The sequence below is a fragment of the Parasteatoda tepidariorum genome, chromosome 4 (genome assembly GCF_043381705.1).
Source record: "Parasteatoda tepidariorum isolate YZ-2023 chromosome 4, CAS_Ptep_4.0, whole genome shotgun sequence".
NCBI lineage: Eukaryota > Metazoa > Arthropoda > Arachnida > Araneae > Theridiidae > Parasteatoda > Parasteatoda tepidariorum.
This window is the reverse complement of record NC_092207.1, coordinates 56,529,913-56,552,813: the sequence shown is the minus strand read 5'-3', so window position 1 is coordinate 56,552,813 and position 22,901 is coordinate 56,529,913. Positions and strand designations below refer to the sequence as shown.

Here is a 22,901-nt window from a genome sequence, read left to right as displayed (position 1 = left end):
GACCGAGGGTGTGCGGTATTGGTCCTCGTTAAACTGTGCTACCGTAAAGTGCTCGACTTCGCGTGCAGGTCGTTGGGCTACTGAAGCGGGGGTGCCACCCTCTCTGCAGAGGATCAAAATTGTGATGGCATGTCTTCGGATCATCCTCAGGGATGCTTCCCAAACCGTCGCCAATAGCCCATTGTGCAGCTCTAGTGCGACGTAAATGAAACTACAACTACAACAACTAAGCCTGTTTTTCTCTGTACTGTAGATCTGTTAACTTTTTAAGTTTTGGATTTTGTCTTACTAGATTGATTGAAAAGAATAAAAAAATAGAAAATGTTTTGACAGTTATTATAATTTTTTGTATCATAATATATTATTATTATTTATTATAATTTTGCCGAATCCAATTTACCAATAATATTTTGTGTATTGATATTAAATCCCAAAAATGATTTGGAAAATTCCTAAATAAAATAAAGCTTATAATTTCCTTTTTTATTAAAAAAACAAACAAAAAGAAAGCAGTTAAATCTTAAAATGTGAAGAGAAAAAAATTAATGTCTAGAAAATTAGTTTTTTTTTCTCTCTATTTTCTAATAGTGGAATTTGAAGTAAAAAAAGTAGTTTTAAATTTCATAACTTTCTACAAATTCTATGGTTATGGAGATTTATTTTTTATTCACTTATTTTTGTTCGAGTTTCGTGTTATTAAAAGATGGGAACTAAGAAAAATAAGAAACTTAGTTTGACTCTCTACGATTCCTGTAGTCGTAGCAATTTCTTTATTTATTTTTGTACAAAATTTGCCTTGACATTGATTTTGCGAATTGAAAAGCTAAATAGAAACTTTTTGTGACTTTCTATTATTTATTGCTACAACGATTTTATCTATTTAATCATTTATTTTGTATTAGAATATTATTTAAATACTAGCGGAACAATGTATTAAAAAAAATTTTTTTTACATTATTTTTATAGATAATCACATAATGTTAATCATAAATTTAATCAAAAGGCATATTTTTCTTATAATAATTATATTAGTCTAAATATCTTGATTTAAATCTTGTATCTTGAAATCTAAATATCTTGAAATTAAAATAAAATTCTTCTTTTTAATAAAGTTGAAACCAACGTAGCGATGTAATAAGAAAAATTTTTTAACAATATTTCTGTATACATATTCATCATTTAAAGCGTAATTCAAGTTTATATATATATTCACATAAATATATCAGTAAACAGTTTGACTATAATAATTAACATTGTTAATTTTTATTAATATAAAATAATAATAAAATTGAAGCAAATGAAGCAGTGTTGTCAGTCTCTTAGCAATATTATGTCTATTATATTCATTTGATGTTAACATTAGCTTATAATTTACAAAGCCATCGCCAACAACATTTTAAAATTAGAGATTTTATTACGATTGCCATTTATACCGTCCTCTAATCGTTTTCACCGCAATGCTCGCGAATTCAGGGAAAAGCTAGAAAAAGGATAAAATCCCTTCTAGTATGTTGCACAGTGAAAGCAACTTTTTTTCCATTGCTGTCTTGCTCAGCGAGTACATTATTAAAATAATTAGACGGATTCATTTTTTTTTTAAGTATCTACCAGTTTTTATTGGAAAAGCTATTATTCTATAAATATATTTAGTAGTTTAATTGGTATAAAGTAATCGATAAGAAGAAAAAAAGAAAAGGAAAAATTAGGAATTAAGATAAATATGATCTTTTATTTTATTTATTTATTTTATTATTATTATTATTTTTTTGAAAAACTTTTGAACTCCAAGTTTAAAAATGAGGAAAAGGAAACAATTTGAAAATAAATTTGGTTTTGTTAGCGTTTGGAAAATGCTGCAATAATGTCAGGTTATATAACTATTACTTAATAATAATTAGGAAAACCTAAAAATATTATTTTGTTGAATACATTTCGTATAGAAAAGCTTTTTGTTTTTGTGAAAATTTGTTAATTTTGTTAAATTTGAAGTAAATCATATTCAATTAGGTAAGCATAAGTCCCTTACATTTTGAAATTTCCCATTAAAAGCCGTGTTTTATTGATTTAATAATGGTGTATTCTCAAGACAATGAATTTTGATCATTTTTTTTACTGCGATGTTGTTTTTTTTTGTAAGAAATTTATAACAATGACAACTTTTCAAATCTGTGTTTCCGTCTATTAACTTTTGTTAATAAAAGTTTTTTGATGGATTTTGCTAGAAGTATAGTTCAAAAGATTTGGATGGTCAAAATTAAACACAAATCAACAACAGGCTGCAACTACACTCTAAAACAATTCGTTTTAATTCAGTTTCGGTTCCACTATTAAAAAAAAAAATTTCGTAATAACGTCACCTTAAACCATAAAACGGTTCAAAATTGCAGCACTCGTCCATAAAATGTTAATTTGAACCCATTTGACTCACAGTATCGTCCAATCGAGTTTAAAGAATACGATAATACGGTTCAAATTAACGCCATATTAAGGTTGTATGATATCATGGTTCAACACGTTCGTGAATTTCTAATAGTGTAGCTACTTTTTCTAAGTGAAATATCAATGCTCCTACTTTTTCGAAATTGTTTGGTTGACAAATGTTTTGCTGTTCTCGATTTATCTCTTCGAGCCTAGAGTGTTAGCGACTTTGATAAGTAATAATTAATGTGCCATCTGCTATGATGCGTGGCAGCAAATACGTTACATCATGCTGTTACCCGGGGTTTGTTCTACAAATAATGTTGTCAGCTTTACTATCGGTTGTGATAAAAACATTGCGTAATATCACCCATGGCGACGATCATGCAAATTGTTAACGAAGAGGTTACGTGGAATGATGCCATCTCTGTGGTCTTAAATATTTTCTTTTTTTAGTTCAGCCCAAAACAAAGAGACACGATGGCTTCTTAGTGTTTTTTCATAATTATTTCGAATTTTAAAATACTGTTTCGTTTATCTCATTAAAATTAGCCTCTTCTCCTATAGTGAATATATATAACCAATATTTTCATCCAAATTCATTTTTATCTTTTGCTAGTAATATTTATTTCTGCCGTAATAATTATTTTTGGAATCGATTTTCTAACTCATTTAAATTGAACTAACCATCTTCGGTGACCAGCTTGGTTCGTGTGCAACATTTAACCATTAACTTGGTGACCAGCTTGGTTCGTGTGCAACATTTAACTATTATAACTTTAATAGCAACTAAACCGAATACTATATAACTGTATTTAAGTATTCTTCCTCCAATTCTAACACGTCCCGCAGTGGACTGATCGTTAAGACACGGTTCCCAGCAGAACACCGAAATCAAGCATCACTGGCTGCGGTCAGTGTGCGGGTGGGTGACCACTTGGATCAGTCTGCGTAGGGATCGAGGGTGTGCGGTATTGGTCCTCGTTAAACTGTTCTACCGTAAAGTGCTCGATTTCTCGTGCAGGTCGTCGGGCTACCGAAGCAGGAGTGCCATCCCCTCTGCAGAGGATCAAAATTGTGGTGGCATGTCTTCGGATCATCCTCAGGGATGTTTCCCAGACCGTCGCCAATAGCCCATTGTGCAGCTCTAGTGCGACGTAAATGAGCAACAACAAATCCAATTCTAACACCTTAGTTAGATTTAAACAATATATTAACCACTTTTTTTTAATTTCAATTTTAACTATTTTCAAGAGGTGTCCACGATATTTTTAAAGTTTTTTATTTATTGAATTTTAGTTATAGTTTAAATTCTGTCCAACATTCGTTAAATCGCACAAACCACCATAAGTACGAGTTCGGAACATTTCAACATACAGCCCAACCCCGATTTAATGAATTTATAGGAACCGAAAATATTATTCGTTAAATCGGAGATGATTCGTAATATCTGGGGGGAGGGGGAATTGACAAATCTTCTGGAATATTCGAGCATCTCCTATAAGCAAGTACCCAAAATAAATAGAAATTTTACACTTTTTAATCAGGAACTTAAAATACAGCGAATGATTACGCGCTGATTAATTTGAAATTTTAAAGCATTTCGTGAGTAAGGTTTGCTTATTTCCTTGATTTCTTACTTTAAAAAGTTCTATTTCGACGTCTTGAAGAGTAGAAAATACTCCTCCATTTACATCTTGCTGCATTGGGTAAATTTTCACTATTTCCAAGCCTTGCAAAGTATCAAAAAAAATAACCGTTTTCACTGGAAAGTCATTATCATTGACTTCTGTGTCAGAGTCGCTCTTCTTTGTTTTCCATAAATCTACTTCATAAAATTCGTTAAATCGCGAAATTCGGTAAATAGGGGTTCGTTAAACCGGGGTTGTACTGTAGTAGGCAGCTAATTCTATCTCTGTCATGAGAAAAGATAGAAAAGTCATCGAAATGCTCATTACGTGTTGTACTTCTTCACGCGTCTTTTAAATGATATAGTTCGCCTGCATTTTAAATCATTTTGTAAATCCATTACATTATGACCACCCTGCTAATAACATATCGGACCGCCTTTAGCCCTCAAAACTGCTAGCACCCGCAGATGGCATTGATTCCACAAGGTGCTGATAGGTAGTCTGAGGTATCTGGTACCAAGTTCCCTCACATTGCAAGGGGGTAGCGTGGCAGCACGAATTTGGTTTTCCAAGTAGCCCCACAAATGCTCTATTGGATTAAGGTCATGTGAATTTGGGAGCCAAGACGTGGCTTGAAAGTCACTGAAATGTTTCTCGAACCAATCCATGACGATTCGACCCTTATGACATGGTGCATTATCTTGTTGGTAAACACCATCCCCCGCAGGAAAAACTGTTGCCATGAATGGGTGAACCTGGTCTGCAACTATGTTCAAGTAGCTTGCAGACGTCAGGGATTGTTCTATGAGGATTATGGGTCCTAATGTGCCCCATCAAAACATTGTTCCTGGGCGAGAAACCATGAAAACCTGAGCGAGCCCATTGTTATAGATGGAGGGTGGTCATAATGTAATGGCTCTTCGGTGTATATGCTATTGCTCGATAAAGGCAAGTTTTGTCACCAATAATTGATGTGACAATATGCGACACCATAGCACCGTTTAATTTTAAAATTGTCCGATCCATTCTGGAAAGGGTCAAAAATAAATCTAAATGATTATTTCGTTATTAAGTTTTTATATCTATAAAAATGCAAAAATTATTCTAAAAATATTTCTAAATACTCAACGTACTACTAACTTTTCAACACCGTTTGAATTACTAAGTATACTTAGGACTACAAAATAAATAATAACTATAGTGTTGTCAATAGATGGTTTCTGGAGCTACCTAAGAGAATTATTTATAGGGATTATAAGTTAAGAATTTATGAAATTATAAAATTCAACACTATGTTTTGTTCTAAACATGGGGCGATTTATATCCAGATATTATAAGCCTAGATATAAATGTTTCTTGTCTTTCTCAACTTAAAATTTTGGATCGTTAGCTCTTAGGTTTTCACAACATTAAAAGATTATGCTTTCAATTAATTTTTTAAATATGATTCAAAGTTTCTAAAAAAAAATATTCAATAGCTAACAAATATCTTCTCGGATAAAATCTAATTTCATAATTTAAAAAAAAAAAATGTTTGAGAAGAATATCATGGAGGAAAAAAAACGAATTCAAGTTAATAAATTTAAAAAAAATGAAAAAAAAAATCAAAGAATCAGAAAATTTTATTATGTTTTCTAAGAACTCCTAGTTTGGTTCTAAGCTCTGATGTAATATTTCTTATAAAAACAAAAATTTTAAAAAATTACAAAATTAGTTTTCCTAGATGGATGTATTGGTTCTGTTTTTTTTTTTTTTTTTTTTTTTCTCTCCCTGTGTAAAAGAGAAATTGGTTTTTGTGGATTCAGTCCGATATTAGTCGAATAGTCACCGACGCTTCTAGCTTACTTCAGCAAATGTCGATAATCAGAATGAACTAACAGGAGAAAAATTTTTTGATATGCATTTCTAAGTACACTGGCAAGATTCGACATGCAGTAAACATTGATGGAGAAAAAAGAATAAAAATTTATGTTAACAATCTTTTTTTCTCATTTACATCAGTAAATGTTGACATTTCATCATGCTCTTATGGAGAGAAATGAATAAAACTTTTTGTTAAATATCAATTTTTCTTTTTTACATCAGTCAATGCTGACATTTTAGTATTCACTGATAAAGAAAAATGAATAGATATTTTTGTTAAATATTAGGTTTTCCTTATTTACATCAGTAACTGTCCAGATTTCAATAGGTATTGATGGTGAAAAATGAATATTAATCAATCAATTTCTTTGAAATAATATTTTGTTAAATATCAATTAAATATCGACGTTAAGCATGGTGAAAAATTAATAAACATTTTTGTTAAAGACTAATTTTTCTTAATTACATCAGCAAATATTTCAGTATGCATTCATTGATGAAGAAAAATTGTTAAAATTTTTGCTTAATATCAATTTTTTTTAATTTACATTACAATAGATGTCAACATTCAGCATGCATTGATAATGAAAATTTTTTGTTAAAAACAATTTTTCTCAATTGAAACAATAGATGTCGATATTCAGCATGCATTGAGTAAGAAAAATTTTAATTTTTTGTTAAATATCAATTTTTCTTATTTACGTTAGCAGAGGCCATTTATAAGAATATGGAGGCATTTCATTGATGTTTTGGTAAATTAGAAACAGATGTAATGTGAAAACGAAAATTGTTTTATACTTTCAAAGCTTATTTTAGTATTTTAAAAGTGTATATTACAATGATATAATGGAAACCAAATAGTTTATTATTTCTCCGATTCATATTAGACTCGATAAATGAAATAGTTCATTCAAAAAGTCTCAACTGCCTCGACTAAAAGAATGAGCTGAGCGGCCAAGCGTTGCTAACCTACAAAACCGAGACGAAAACATTTTCACCCCTTCACTCACGCTAGCTAAAAATACACTTCTTTCAATGTGTATAACTTTTCCTAATGCGCCGATGCGCTTAAAGGCAGTCGCCAAAATGGCTTCCTTTGGCGGCCTGCCTGTCAATTCGTTACAATGTGGTAGTCCTAAAAAGTAGCCGGCTCCTTTTCTCTCTCTACATTTATACTACGCCTATCATTTTATGTTAGGGCCGGTCTAGCACATTAGCGACGGAGGCCGCACATGGCGCGGCACCGCCGTGGTTATCCCGGGTTTCAAGACTTCACCTATTCTTGACAGGGGGATGCTGTCTCTTTCTGTGTACGTTTTCAGTTCAATGGGAGAGTCCATTTAATCGGCGAATCATCTGTGATTTCTTTTTTTAAAAATTTTTGTGTTTATATTTTTTTTCGGTGTGTGCATGTGTAATGTCCACCTACGAGAAGTGGGAATCGCAAAGTGATTTTGTGCGGACGCAGGGTACTTACAGTCCCTTGTCGGGAACTGATAACAATTCTACAAATGTGAACAGTGAGTTCATTAACAACGAATTGGCCGATGTGGCCTGGCAAACGGAGTGCAAGATTGGATATGGAAGAGAGCCGTCCGGATTTCCCTATAATGTTTACAGTGAAAAGGACACTCTGTATAGGTGCGTATCCTATAAACACTTCACCTCACACATAAATAAAATCGTTTGCATTTCTAATGTTATAAATAATATCGTTTGCATTTCTAATGTTATAAATAAATTGCTTGCATTTCTAATGTTATAAATAAATCGCTTGCGTTTTTGAGAAACAGTCTTACAGAAAGTTTCCAGATAAATTTATTAAATAGTCAATGCTTAATTAGTTATCCTTCATAAACGACGAATTTAAAAAAAAGAATTTCCAAATTAGCTTAAGGGGAATTCTCTTAAATTTTTATTTCAATATAGTGAAATGCTAAAATGTAACATTTGCAATCCTTGAATGTTTAAGCGTTGCAATTAGAATCTCAAATGCTCAAAACTGTTAGAAGTCTGTAGTATCTTAAACGAATGTTTGTTTATTTAGGAATTATAGGTTTATTTAGGATTGCTGGCACATTATCTTAACTAATTGTTTTAATTTACAATTAGCTAGTACGGTTTTCTGGCTAATTGTTCTAATTTAAAATTTATAGGAAGAGTGTATGGTCCGCATCCAAAGTATATTCCATCTTTGCTGCTTTATGTAAAATAAAAGCATTCTCATATTTTAAAATCTGGCGCTCAAAAAGTGTGTTTACAAATTTAATAAATAGCCGGTGCTTCGTTACTTGTCCATATGTTCTCCTCTTTGAGACTTTTATAAATATTAATCTTAGGTTAAATCAGTGTAACCCTGTAGTTAATCATTCGATGTCGGAATAAACGGAACTATTTTTATATTTTCTTTATTAAATTAGCTTAGCTTATAGGGAAATATTCTTAAATTTTTATTGTAATACAGATAGTTATAAAAGGTAACATTTGCAAACTTTGAATGTTGATGTGATACGGCAGCATCTCAAATACCCAAAACTGACGCAAATCGATTGTCTATTAAACGAATGTTTAGTTATCCTGGGTTTAATTGTTTTAATTTACAATTAGATAGTACTCTATCCGGCTAATTTTTCTTATTTATAATTGGAAAGCACTGTAGATAGGTGCGTGTATTTAAAATACCAGCTCTAACGACCATATGTTAAATAGAATTATTCATATTTTTTAAGATCTGGCTTACAAAAAATTTTCAGTTTGGTTTAATAAATAGCCGGTGCTTAATTAGCTATCCATATGTTCACCTTCTTAGGTTTAATCGATTTTTAAATGTATTGAATTTTTTTAATTTTCAATAGTAGAGCATCCTTCTCTTGAATTTACGCTGATAAATTGTTTGGAACATATTGATGCAAAATATCGTTCAAATTTGCTACTATCGTACTAATTTAAACCATGTTATTGTACGTTTTAGATTAAATCACGTGAGATTATTAATGAATAAATGGTTCAACCTAAACGTTAATATACCACAATTTATTACTTTATGAAACAAATTTGCAATCTTAATAAGATATGTCTTAAGATGCAAATTTGCACTTCGTTCTGGTTCAGGGTACAATTAATATGGTTTAAGGCTTTACCAATTTTCTGAAAGTGTATAATTATGTAATAATTCTTTCCTTTATCGAAATGTGTATTTATAATTCCTTTATAAAATACAATAGCGGTAAAGAATCATCAATCACGCACTTTGATAAAAATAAAAATAAATTTTTTTCTTCTTCTTATAGCGTTAAATATTTTACAATATTACTTTAGTAACACGTATAGTTGCTTAATTTTTTCCTGAAACCTTTATTTTAAATTTGTACTTTACTTAATGAATTTTTAAAAATTCCATATTGTATTTTGCACTACCAATTTTTAAAATTTTTTTGACATGAAAATAAATAATTTTCAAGTGCATTAACAGACAATAATAATAATAAAAATATTAAAAATTGTATAGTACTCTGAAATATGCACACACAAACTGCATGATATCAAAATGACAAATGGTACCTAAATATTTATATATTTATCACCCGAATTTTTATTATTATTGCGTTATTTTTTATCACACTATATATTTCTAGTACATAATTTGATTTAAAAAAAAAATAACCTATATTTAATATATATTTAAAATACAATCTACAAAAATATCGAATTTATTTTTGCATATATTTTTTCCCCTTCGTTATATTCCTATCAATGCAGCGTTTATCTAGAAATAGTTATTGATTTTCATTGTCAGTAATACTTTTAATAAAAGCGAATTTTATTTGCAACCTGTAAACAATGAAGTTTAAAGAGATTTTTTAATAATAAATAAATTATTTTACTAATGAATTTAACTTAAATTCCATTTTTATTTAACATAAATCTAATTTTTTTTTTTTTTCAATGTGTTTCATTATCACTGTTATGAAGGAAAAAAATTGCTTTAGTTTATCTTTTTACTACCCAGTATTTTGCAAAAAAGTATGGACTGACTTATTATAAAGACGATTATATACACGATTATTATATACACGATTGAAAATTATTACGGATTTTTATCCAGAAAGACATACAAACTCGAGGAGGTCTGCAGTTTTAAAGGGACTTCCAATATAATGTTTAAAGAAATTCAGGAGTACTTTCAATCCATTCATCTTTGACGTAAACCAACCTGTTGATAAATTTTTTTGTTCGTAATGCTAACTTTTTTACACAGTAGTAAAGAACAGTAAAACGATAATTAAATCTTTTGAATATATATTGTAGTTTATTTATATTTATTATTACTATTTTGCTATTGTCCATATTTTTTAAAAGATAAATTTCTTACATTTTTTTACTAAAAAAATATCAATTTTGCCATTGCTCAATTTAAAAAAATAATAATAATAAATAAAAAACAACAACAACAATGCATCATTATTATATTTTTGCACGGATCGAAAAAAGAACAATTATCTCCCTCATTCACACGATTTAAGAATGCTGATGTAGGCTACACGATTGGAACCGTATCTTATCTCTTTAAGTACCAAGTCCAAGGCCACACCTTTGTAAGTTAAATTTATTTACCTTAAAACAGTAATTTCTCGATTTTTGTTCGAATTTACACATTCCATAAAGTAATCGGAAACTTATTAAATGAAAATAAACATAATTCCTTTTTTTTTTTCAATATGATCAGACCAAAATGCAGGATAAATCGAGCTTACGTTTTATTACGTTCGAATTAGTAATTCTTGACAATAATCGGAAACTTGTTGTAATATGTAAATAATAAACAATAACTACTAACTATTATTATTATCATCAGAGTTTGAAACTTGTAAGAAACTTACTTTCAATGATGTTAAAATTAGTCAAGTCCTGACAGCAACCGGAAACTTATTGTGAAATGTAAATAATCAATAACTACTGCTAACTTTTTTATTGTTGTCGGACAGGAGGACTTGAAAATAAGAACTTTCAAATTAGCATTTAATTGCTTTCAAATTACAGTACAGAACCCGTTATCCGGAAATCAGAAAACTGGAAAACCAAAAAACCGGAACGAAATTCGATAAATTTTCCGCGCCATTTTTAAAAAAAAAAAAAAATTTTCCTCATAAGATTTTAGGATATTTCTTTCTTTTTTGAAAGATCTTTACCGTACCATCATTTTGGAAATAATCATTACTGTATTACTTCATCGTTTTTTCTTCTTTTTAAGATTATTTCCTAATATTTTTTTTAGTTGGGTTTATCAATTAAAAAAAACGGCTTTTTGTAGCGATTCAGAAAACCGGAAAAATCAGTTATCCGGAATAGCGATGGTCCCGATCGTTCCGGATAATCGGTCCCCTACTGAATTCTACCCAGAGAGTTATCGGAAATTATTACAAAATGGAAATAAACAATACAAATTAATTAAAGCTAGCTTTTTCTTATTATTATCCAAGAGAAGAATTTGTGGAAAAATTAAATCGTGGGTAAAATGGAGGTTACTCAAAACAACAGAGAGACTTGTAAACCTGTCTCCGTATTTGTTTACCTTGATGAACGATGTGACGGCCTGCTTGACAGGTTGATTGTAATTCCGTGACCCCGTAGCACCCAAAACAAGCATTCGTCGTCTCCTTACAGGGTCATAGTTATGTGGTTATAGCTGTCAGATCCCAAGATCTTAAACGCATGAATTATGCTTCCATATTTGAGTGATTAATTTTCAGCACTTTTTACATTTTTTATTTTATTATTATTTGTTATCTGTTATATTTTAATTATTTGTTGCTGAACATTTGTTTATTTTTGGAATTTTTTTTTTTAGTTCAATTTATACAGAGCAGTTATTAAACTTGTTCCTTTTTTTTATTTGTATGCTACGACGCACTTATAAAAAGAAAACTATATATTTTTTTTAATTATACGCAAAATAGTGACTCTTTTAACCTTGCTTTTGTTTCTCTATTTAATCTTTAACAAAGCGTAACTAAATTTTTTTTACCGTTCCTCTTGTGTTCTGTTAGAACGTTGCCTTAATTTTTGTTTTTTGCCTGTTGTTTTATGTATTTTTAGGTACAGAAGAGTATCAGTATAAGTACTAATCTAGCATACTTACCTGTTTTCTGATAGTTTTCTTAATACAAAATAATGTGTTATGAACCTCTGCTAATATTTCGTTTAATAATGTATAATCCGTTAGAAAGTTTTTTTTGTCATAAAAGTTTTAAAAATAAATTAATCTTTTGTTCTTAGAGTTTCTATATTGTGCATCATAAATTTCCAGGAATTATTTTTAAAAATTCATTTCTTTTAAGTTATATTATTGGTCTCTCGTATAAGCATTTAATTGGTAATATGGCCCTTTTATTTTTATTCAATATCTGATTTTAAAAAAAAGTTATATGTGTTAAATTTTTCTAATTTAATTTTTTGGATTTAGCTAATACAGTTGGGATACTTTTTTTGGAAAGGATTGCGATAGGTTTTTTTACACTATGTATTTAAATTTTATGTTTTCTTTCACTTTTTTTTTGGACGAGGATTTTTATTTAGGAATTTTCAAAGCAATTTTATATTTTTAATATTTGTTTACCAAATATTATTAGTAATTGATGCGTTGGTAACGCTTGCAAAATTAATTAAACTGTAATTTTCTCATATTTCTGTACGTAGATATAAGTTTCAATTATGCATCATTGACCAAGCATCCTTCATACCTACCTCCACCTTTTCATCTGTCCTTTTTACTCTTTTTAACAACAGTAATCTCTCACGTGGTTATTTTATTTCGAAAAAGCGCATCCTTACATTTATAGAAAGTAACGCCAAAGGAAAATTGTTCTTACAACCCTAGTGGCGTTTGAGGGCTGACGTCACGTTACCATAGCAATCAGCTGTTCCGGTTAGGGCTTATTCAGATATTGACTAAATTCTAGTCGAAGCCCCCCTCCTTCACCCCCTTCTCTATGGCGGTTGCTATTTTATGAACTGTGATCGCCTCCAATCGAAAGTCAATTCTGATCATTGGTCAATTCTTCCCTACAGTTTCGTTTTTTATCAGACTTATTTTTCTTTGCTATTAACGTTTCTGAGCAATCTATTGTTCTTTAGATAAACATTTTGTTGTGAAAACGATATTTTATTTTTGTCGGTTACGAATGGTTTCAGATATGAATGAAATTGCACCAATACGTTATTACCTAATCTCTAAAAAAAGGCGTGATTCGACTTGAGTAAAATTTTTTGTATGGCATCAGTGGCATTTCTTGGCGATCCAGATGCCCCCCCCCTTCTTAAAATGTGCATAGTTTTTATTAAGAATTTCATATTCTTAGAATAAGTTCTACTGTAACTGTATTGATGTTCGTGATTGTATTGGTATCTTAATTTATTTTTTCAATTAAAACATTATTAGCTACATTTCATACATTTCATACAATTAAAACATTATTAGCTAAGTCCCTTTTATTTCCCAGACAAGCTGATACCAATTAATCAGAAGCTGGGTGTACTTAAAGAATTCACTGAGGATCGAACCCCGGTCAGCGCAGTGCCTTAACCACTGTGCCATCTTAACTTTTTGTATTTGTTTCAATGGCTTTTCCAGGTAATCCAGATCCCTCCGCCCCTCCCTCAAAGAATGCACTTCGATTTTATTATGATCTTTATGTTAACAGAATAAGTCCTAAAATTATAACAGTATTAATATTTATAATTGTATTGAAATATTAATTTATTACATTTTTTTGAATTAAAGCATTGTTAGTAATATTTTTAAATTTTCGACTAATAAAATCAGTAAAAAATTTAGATAGTTCCAAAAAATTAAGACCTGAAAATTTAAATTTTCAGTCGGTAGCCAGTCGCTGGTAGATCTCTAATAACTTAGTAGCCACTTTTTCCTCAAACTTAATGAGTCGATGACTGATATCGGTAGGTCCTTTTAATTTTATAGCCACTTTATGCAAACTTTTTTTTTTCCCTTGGATTAAATTTTTTTTAAGAAGTTCATATTAGTCTACTGCTATAAAAAGTTAATTCAACAATAAAAATAATTTTAATATTGGACAAAATTTAGTAAACATACTTACTTTAAAGAATTTTATTTAAAAATATTTGGGGAAGCAAAATGCATGCATTACAACTTTGAAATACGAGAATTATTAAAGATCTTTCCATCACAAATTGATTGATTATGAATGATCAAAATTTTGAATGGAGATATTAGAGACTTTTATCATTAAATAATTTTCAAAAAAAAGAAAAAAAAATTAAAAGATATATAACTGCGCGACAAAGTGTCCGGTTGCTTATTTAATTTAAATCCCCTCTTTTTTGTTGTTGTTCACTTCGCCATGTAACACGTGGTTATTTTTCAGGTCTACTACATACAGTTAGGATTATGTGACCATCAAGTAGCGCCTCTTAAATAATCTAATTTTTTTCCCTTAATATTTTGTTTAAAGAATTTTCCTACTCGCATTTTGAGGCAACAAAAATTTTAAACAAATCTAAGCATTAACTCTCTTTATGTATTATACTTTTCTTGTCGTAGAAGTATTTTTTTTTATTGCTTTATAACGTAAAAGAATTTTGAATTCAAGCAAGATTTGCATTTGGTTAAAAATGACTTTCAGTTAGGCACTCTATAGTAAGCCTTTATATTTCTATAGCAGGCACCGCATGTCATTTTTGCTTAAAAGTAGGTCATTTGCAATTAAGTTATGGATTATGTAAGGCATGTGCAATCAATAACCAAAGCTGGGCTTAAGTTTAATGGCATATTTAAAAGGGATTTGCTGTGTTGTAGACCTCCACTTGAAATTATTACTATTATTTAACTTTAATTGAAATTTCAAAAATAAAATTTCCCATTCCTCTGATTTTTTTTTATATTACCAAATATTGTTTAAAGTAAACCTGTACTTTTTTAAAAAGTGTCTTATTTTTGTCGTTCTCATAATAATCTGTCAAGACATTTGTTGGTTTATGATTCTCGAACAACAATGAACGTATTACACGTGCCAAGTAAAAAAATTTTATTTATTCGATTTTTAGATAACTATTCTAAAAAAGTAGCTTTTGTAAACACCTCTCTCTGTATCTTTCTAAGTTTCGAATACACACGAGGATGTGCTCACAAAAAGTATTACCTAGTAGTATCAAACAAGGTTGGATGCTTGATTTAGATCGTCAAAATCTTCTTGTGCCAACGGTGAACCACAAGTGTATATGTTTTTCTGAATACATACCTAATGAATAGTACCTAAAAAATTCACATTGGTGTACAACATTTGGTGTGATCTTAAGATAGGAAGAAACTGTAATTTTGCCCACATTAAGGTCATTAACTGCCTTTGTCAAAATTAGGGAAGTGTAAAATTTACTGTAAAACGAATCCTTAAATATAGCAGAAACAAAATCAATTCGCCCCTCTACTGTTACTGATTCAACTTTAAATAAAGCTCTAAACTTTGAGTCCCGTGTCTGAGTGATTGAGTACAGAAATAGTAATGGGAAAGCTGAAAATTTTTGAATGACCTTTGATGCAAAAAGTTCTCTGAAAAGTATTTATGTCTTTAGTTAGTCTGAAAATAATCGAGCATAAAATAATGATCAGTGATCCTNAAATAATTAAAATCCGCTTCTTTTATAAATTTATTGGTAATTAGTATGTGCTTGCGAATCTTCTGCATTTTTACTCATTTCTTCTGCATTTTATTTGTCTATCTTCTGCATTTTTATAACTAGAGGTTGGCAGCTATGAATATAGCAGAAACAAAATCAATTCGCCGCTCTACTGTTACTGATTCAACTTTAAATAAAGCTCTAAACTTTTGAGTCCCGTGTCTGAGTGATTGAGTACAGAAATAGTAATGAAAAGCTGAAAATGTTTGAATGACCTTTGATGCAAAAAGTCCTTTGAAAAGTATTTATGTCTTTAGTTAGTCTGAAAATAATCGAGCATAAAATAATGGTCAGTGACCCTGGTTCACTTATTTTTTAAAAAAAAGTATTTCTGCTTGTATGATAAACATATGTGTTTTTCTCAAAAATAAAAAAACACGTGTTTATTAGTTTTATATAGAAAACACATTCTGAAAATTTCAACAAAATAAAAAATTTCAAGTATCCAACCTTGATTGACTCTTAAGGTTCTGCTAAAAGTTCTCAAACTTGTGAAATATATTTGCTTACCTTTTTTTTCTTCTTTCTTTCTTTTTTTTACCTAGTTATCAAAGACGGGAAATCATTGTTGTTGCTTTAAACTGTATGATGACTTAACATTAAGATCGTGCCAACTTATGTTATCAATGCGTGATCTCATAGTAAGATGTGGAAAACGTAGTTCACAATTATTATACAACATCTCCTGATATTTTTATTCGTTTTTGATCACTTTTTGACATTATTACTTAGTGTCGTGTATATCTATAAAATTGCTTTGTTGTGATTAATATGCTGTTCACTCAAGCATTTGTAAGTACAACAAAGCCTGTTATCAGAACGTCATCCCCTTTAAATTATATGTTATTGACTATTTACCATAAATCAAACAATTGAAATCATATTATTCTTACATTATTTAAATAAACATATTTAGCTACCTTTAAGTGTAAAAGGTTTCATAATAAGTCAGTTTTTAGTGATCCTATATAATTTGTGGTAGATAGAACTTGAAAAATAAGGAAAAATTTTCGACTCTTGAAAAACCTAGGATTTTTCCAGTTCTTGTATAAAAATTAAGTAATTATTTAATTTTAAAGTCGGAAAAATGTTAAATTCTCGTGGAACAGATTGAATTGCCATTTTAAATAATAAATTTTCCCTAAAATGGTTAATTTGGTGTGCATAAGAAAAACACTCTTAAAAACTTAAATTTGTGTCCATACTTTTTACCTATAGTAATGAAGAGTATTAAACTTGACCATGTGATAAATATTAAGTTCAATGTCTACAATTTTCCTTTAGTATTCATAAAATATGTATTTTTTTATTAAGTGTAAATTTTAGTTGATATCTTGAAATTCCTATTTTTGTGAAAGTGTAAGAAAACTTTTACTATTGTTTTATCGTGTGTTCTGAAAGTTTAGTTTTAATTTGTGTGGATGATTTTATATCCTTTAATATTGTACTACATTGGAAATTTGAGAATTAAGTGTGAAAAAAGAATGCTAGTAATTTATAAACAGTAAAAAAATATATTTAATTATTTTTTCATTGAAAAAAGTTAAAAGCTTACTTAAATTTAAATTATTAAAGAAATCATTGTTTTAACTACATGCAGTGTTGACAAAAGTGTCAAAATTGTTAATTTTTTTATAAACATAATATTGCACCTGCATCTCGCATCTACAGGTATTTTTACATGCTCAATTCTCACTCAATATTTTTATAAAAGTTTATATTGTCCGTTTCAGGGGGTCCGGGACACATTTTTGGAACTTTTTTGAAAGTATATATATATTTTTATTGAATTTTGTCTTATAATTATTGTGCTGTCTTATCATATAATAAGTATATGAAAAATATTTTCAAAGCTATTGAGAAATATTTTTTAAAAAAATGTCTTGTTTTTAACTTTGATATAACTTTTAACGAAATAACTGCTTTAAAATGACCAATTTTTTAGTTATTTTATATAAAAATAACCATTGTTAAATTTGTCTTCCAAATTTTTAATTAAATCCGCATTTTTAATTTTTTTAATAAAAATTTCAGTTTTTTTCGCCTGCATTATTTTTTTAAAAATTTGTGCACACAAATCTAAATTAATTTATTCAGATTAAACGTAAACCAATCAAATAAACAAATCAGTGTAAATTATCTGAAAAAAGTGTGTTCCAAATTTAATTTAATTATCTTAAACAGTTCTTGAATGATATCGATTTAAATTTTAAAAAAATGCATTTAAAGTTTCAACATCAATTATGTTGATAAAAACACAATATTACAACTTCTAAAATAGATCATAAAAGCATAAAATTTGAATCGTTGAAAAAGAGAAATAATACTGTAATTTTTAGAGCAATAATAAAAATCGGAAATTTGAATGATTTTCCTTTCTTAGATCCCCTTAAATATTTAATTTTTTGCCAGTTAACATTGAAGACAAATTTCTCGCTTCCATATGAAACTGATTTATTTTTTCTGCAGCCCTCTTCCAAAAATGTGCATCCCTATTTTAAACATGTTTTCCCTCTGCCCTGATACTAGGCTGTCTCTATGACCGCAACATGTTTCCTCATGTTCTGTTTCCTGAAATCCTTCAACTGAAATAGCTCAGAAACGTGTGTGTGTGATCCCTCAAAACTTCCTCGAACTCTTGCACTCTTTTTCTAATCTGAGAATTTATTGGTGTATCCCACTTATGGAAAGCCGATTAATACTCTTTCTCTGAACCTTGGTCGCTGCCGATTAAATCCTCTGAAAAGAAAAAGGATAAGAATATTCGCGTGTCGCAATCCTTTCGAATGAAATTTCTGCTCAATAGGGTGTCCGAACATGCGGGTTCATTATGCCATTTACTCTAGTTTCATCATTCCAGATGTTTCTGGAACATTTGTTTTAAATGAAAGTTTGTGATATTCTTCATTTTGAAATAGATTAATCTCTTGAGACCTAAGCTTTAAATAATTTCTGAAATGCGCTTTTCACTGAGAAATACTATATAGCTTATAGTCGAAAATTAACTTTTAAATGCGATAAAATATTTGCTGCCTTAGTTCTTTTTAATTATTCCTTGAAAATGATAAATTTATTTTTATCAATTTTGTTTGCTTGTTATCGAATATTTTTTAAATTTATTTCTCCACATTTTGGTCATGGAACAAAATCCACTAAACTCAAGTAATGAGATATTTTAAGGTCATAAAACTATCTAAAAATTTAGCTGAACCACCTTTATTACCCTCTTTTTAAATAATTTTTCATTGTAATTAAAAACAGACCAACTAGGGGGTAAATCAAATTATAATCTATTAAAAAAAAGCGCTTTGTGAAAGCAAAAAAAAAGACTGAAATATTAATTCTTAAAATATTTTAAGTGTTAAAATCGTACCAAATATCCAATATATTGAATGCTGGGTTTCAGGAGATTTAGACAATTTCCAAACATATGAGTTTGAGTAAGCAAGTACCATGTTAAGATTGTACAAAATATCCAATAGATATAATAGATCGGATGGTGGGTTTCAGGAGATTAAGACGATTTCCAAACATATGAGTTTGAGTCAGAAAGTACCATGTTAAAATTGTACAAAATATCCAATAGATCGGATGCTAGGTTTCAGGAGATTAAGACGATTTCCAACCATATGAGTTTGAGTAAGCAAGCATCATGTTAAAATTGTACAAAATATCCAATAGATATAATAGATCGGATGGTGGGTTTCAGGAGATTAAGACGATTTCCAAACATATGAGTTTGAGTAAGCAAGTACCATGTTAAAATTGTACCAAATATCCAATATATTGAATGCTGGGTTTCAGGAGATTAAGACAATTTCCAAACATATGAGTTTGAGTAAGCAAGTATCATGTTAAAATTGTACAAAATATCCAATAGATATAATAGATCGGATGGTGGGTTTCAGGAGATTAAGACGATTTCCAAACATATGAGTTTGAGTAAGGGAGTACCATTTAAATTTTATACGTGTATAATAATTTTTAAAAACTATAATATGGTCGTTTTAAATTACTATTTTTTAACTGTGCATTCTTACTAAAACTCGTATTTTTATTAAGTAAATATATTAACACGATGGTCAAAATGAAAGTTAGAGTAAAAACCCACGTATAAAAATATAAATTTATGTGTGTAAAAATATAGGGCTCACATGAATTTTTATTACTTTATTTAATTTGATATTCATACTATAATTGAACGTGTGTGTAGTAGTTTATCATAAAAGATTTATAGAAATGAAAATAGTTCATTTTTAATAGTTAATAGAAATCGAACTTGAAAAATATAATAGAAAATTTAAGTTTCAGGCGTTTTTTTTTTTTTTTCTCCTTCCAAAGCAAATATTGTTTTGTTTATAGTTATTTCTCTTAAATAAATAATATATAAAATGATACTTGAAGTATTAAATGCCATTTTTATGGTTAAATTTTTTTTTTTATGAAAAATTTGTTACGATGCTTGAAGTTAACAGTAGGTTTTAAACGAAATGAGTGGTTTTATATTTTGAAAGTGTTTTGATTAATTCTTTTATAACGGATAGTTTTGATTATTTAAAATCAGTGTTTCTTTTAGAAGTTTCTAGATATACATAAAAAATGTATTTATTTCTTTTAGAATAATGTTTTATTTGTAGAAAGTATACTTTTGAATTCAACATACCAAATAATAAGTTTTCATAAAATAGATATGAGAATCGTAAATATTCAGAAATACTTGGGTAGTTTCTGGACATTTTATATAAAAGACAGAAAAGAAATACTTTTGTTACATAACAAATGTTTTACAATTATAATTTTATTTTTGCCAAGTTTTCCTATTGGAATTGTTCCAAATACGTATATTTAAACAGTTTCCTTCTCTTTTTCTTTTTTCTTTTTTTTAAATGTATGCAGACAGTTTCTATTCGTCATGCTGTGCGTAGTTAAAGCTAGGTTTAGGTATTAAAAAAAATTAACTTTCATTTATGAAATGAGCTTACAGATATTCTACGATTTGTTTTGTAAAAAAGTCATGATCTGCCTTCATTTTCGAAAACGGTCTGTTAAAAATAAAGTTGTGTTTTTATTTTTTTAAAAAGGCGATATCTTTTACATACATTTGAGTAACTTTTAGAAAACGTTATATTCTTTATTTTTTGTCTTTAAAAAATATTATCTTTTTTCTTTTACCCCTTTTGGTCTAAATCGCATCACTCAAAGCTTTTACCTAGTTGTTAGAGCATTAAACTGTAAACAAAGAGGTAGCCTAGAATGATATAAATAGCAAAATAGATAGGGGAGGGGGGCTTACAAAAGAAGAATTGTGCTCGTGCGCTACGAACGTAGCAGATGATTATTAAGAAAGAGAACCAATGAGCCATAATATTGCTATTGAGCTAGCCTTCATTTGTCATAAAATTTAACGCAAAAAAAGGGGTCAATATACATTTTAAGATTTTTAATAGCAGAATTATGACGATATAAAATTGGTTGATATTTTTTTAAAAACAATATGAAACAAAAATTGCTAAGAAAAGGGTTTTTACCCCTTTCATTCACTCCCGCAACAGCCCGTTGTTAGCCAGGATGACCATAGAAGTTAAAACTCAACATTTCGTGACCAACGGCATGATTGTGGTAATGCGGTGGGTGAAAATAGCATCCAGACTTAATAGTCAAAATCATCCGTGGTGGCTCAGGGAATAAATAGATCTCTCGCCTCGAGGTGCCATGGGTTAGAATTCTAGTGATGGCTGGTCGATACGAATTTCGCACTTGGCTCGCACTGACCACAGTACTGATGTAAAATATCCTCAGTGATGGATCATTCAGATGGATCATGGGTTAGAGTCCCCTTGCCGCCTGACTAACTGTGATATTTTTTCCTCCCCATGTAACGCAAATGCTCGTTAATTCCAACAAAACAATCCTCCATGAAGGCAAATTTCTCCAGATACTTGATCCAGGAGTTCCCTTGTCTTCTGGATTGGGTTCAAAAGTGCTAGTCTACGGAGTTGAACATTGATAGTCGTAATCTCCAATCTGACTCTTCAACTCACAGTGAGATGACATGTATGCAGGATGCTCATATTCTGAATTCGTGACAAAATTCTACTTTAAGTTTTTAAATTACTGTATTATTTTCACTATCTTAATAAATTTCATATCCTACCTTCCTTTTTTTTAATTTTCATTCACTTACGTTTTTTCATTGTTAGAAGTGATAGCAAAAATTTTAAATTGCTGCTCATATTCTTAATTTCTTTTCCAAACTCTTACCCCTCCCACGATTCCCACCATGGCTTTACTAAGTTGGGCAATCCCATGGTGATTGATGCATTTTGATGTTTTCTAATTTTCTTTTTTTTATTAATAAATATTTAATGATTTTTTTAAAAAAATTATTTGGATTGTTTTTTTAATATCCTATTATTATTATGCATATAAGATAAGGAATGAAAATTCTAAATGTTTTATCTAGACTAAAAATATAAAATTTGACTGACGTCACATAGAAAGGACACAAAGTAAAGCTTCATATTTTTACGTAGAAATTTTCTTTTTCTAAGCAATAATAGGATGATATTGATTATTTTTTTTTTAATTCATTGAAAAACATTAAATTAAACATTCAGAATATGCTTGACATATTCTTCTTGATATCTCAAACTACGCATTATTGTTAAATAAATAAATTACTCTTTACCTGTTTCCTGGATATATTTTCATTTTAAAAATATTTTATGTACAGTTTTCAATTTAATGTTGATGTCTCTCTGAAGAGTTCTATCTCAGAAACTGGTTAATGTTTTATGATCATTTAAAATCTTTGGAAATTATTTTGCATTTTCTTAGTGTATTTAGTGCTTAAAAATATTTTTTGAGTGCCTAAAAATTACTTAAAAGGTGCTTATTTTTTGTAGAAAAATTTGACCACGCACCCCTATAGTGGTTTTTATATTGATATGAATTCATGTGAATTAATATTTTCGAATAGAAATTAGAGTTCAATGGTTTACGGTTTTTTTCATTAAAACGTGATTTTAGCATTACAGTTGCTAACCTTAATTTTTTTTTTCCGTCTGTTGCTGCCTGTGGCACAAGCTGACAAAAGTTTGTCTCATGAATAAGATTTAAAGAAAGCAAAATAAATATCGGCTACTCAGGTTTTTGTCGCTCTCCATAGGTTAAGAATTTTTACAGAAACAATTTTTCATTTTATATTTCTGTTGTGTTGTTGAAACATTGAGAAAGTGTGATTTCAAATATCCAATCCTAATTTTTCTCCCCGCCGCC

The 22,901-nt window shown here is 29.3% G+C and overlaps 1 protein-coding gene across 9 annotated transcripts in view; it reads left to right on the top strand.

Annotated features, from left to right (window-relative positions):
• The window catches only part of LOC107449406 (zinc finger MIZ domain-containing protein 1), a 225,321-nt gene that overhangs the window by 164,871 nt on the left and 37,549 nt on the right, over positions 1–22,901 (top strand). For 2 of the 9 annotated variants that reach the window (XM_071179881.1, XM_016064922.3), the window contains exon 1: positions 6,925–7,553. The exons of 6 other annotated variants lie outside the window; for them this stretch is intronic. In XM_071179881.1, the coding sequence (XP_071035982.1) occupies positions 7,330–7,553 (224 nt within the window). In that variant the 5' untranslated portion in view covers positions 6,925–7,329. Of the gene's footprint in view, positions 1–6,924; positions 7,554–22,901 lie in introns of those variants that run through there. One more of the 9 variants, XM_043052827.2, reaches the window with a different exon arrangement.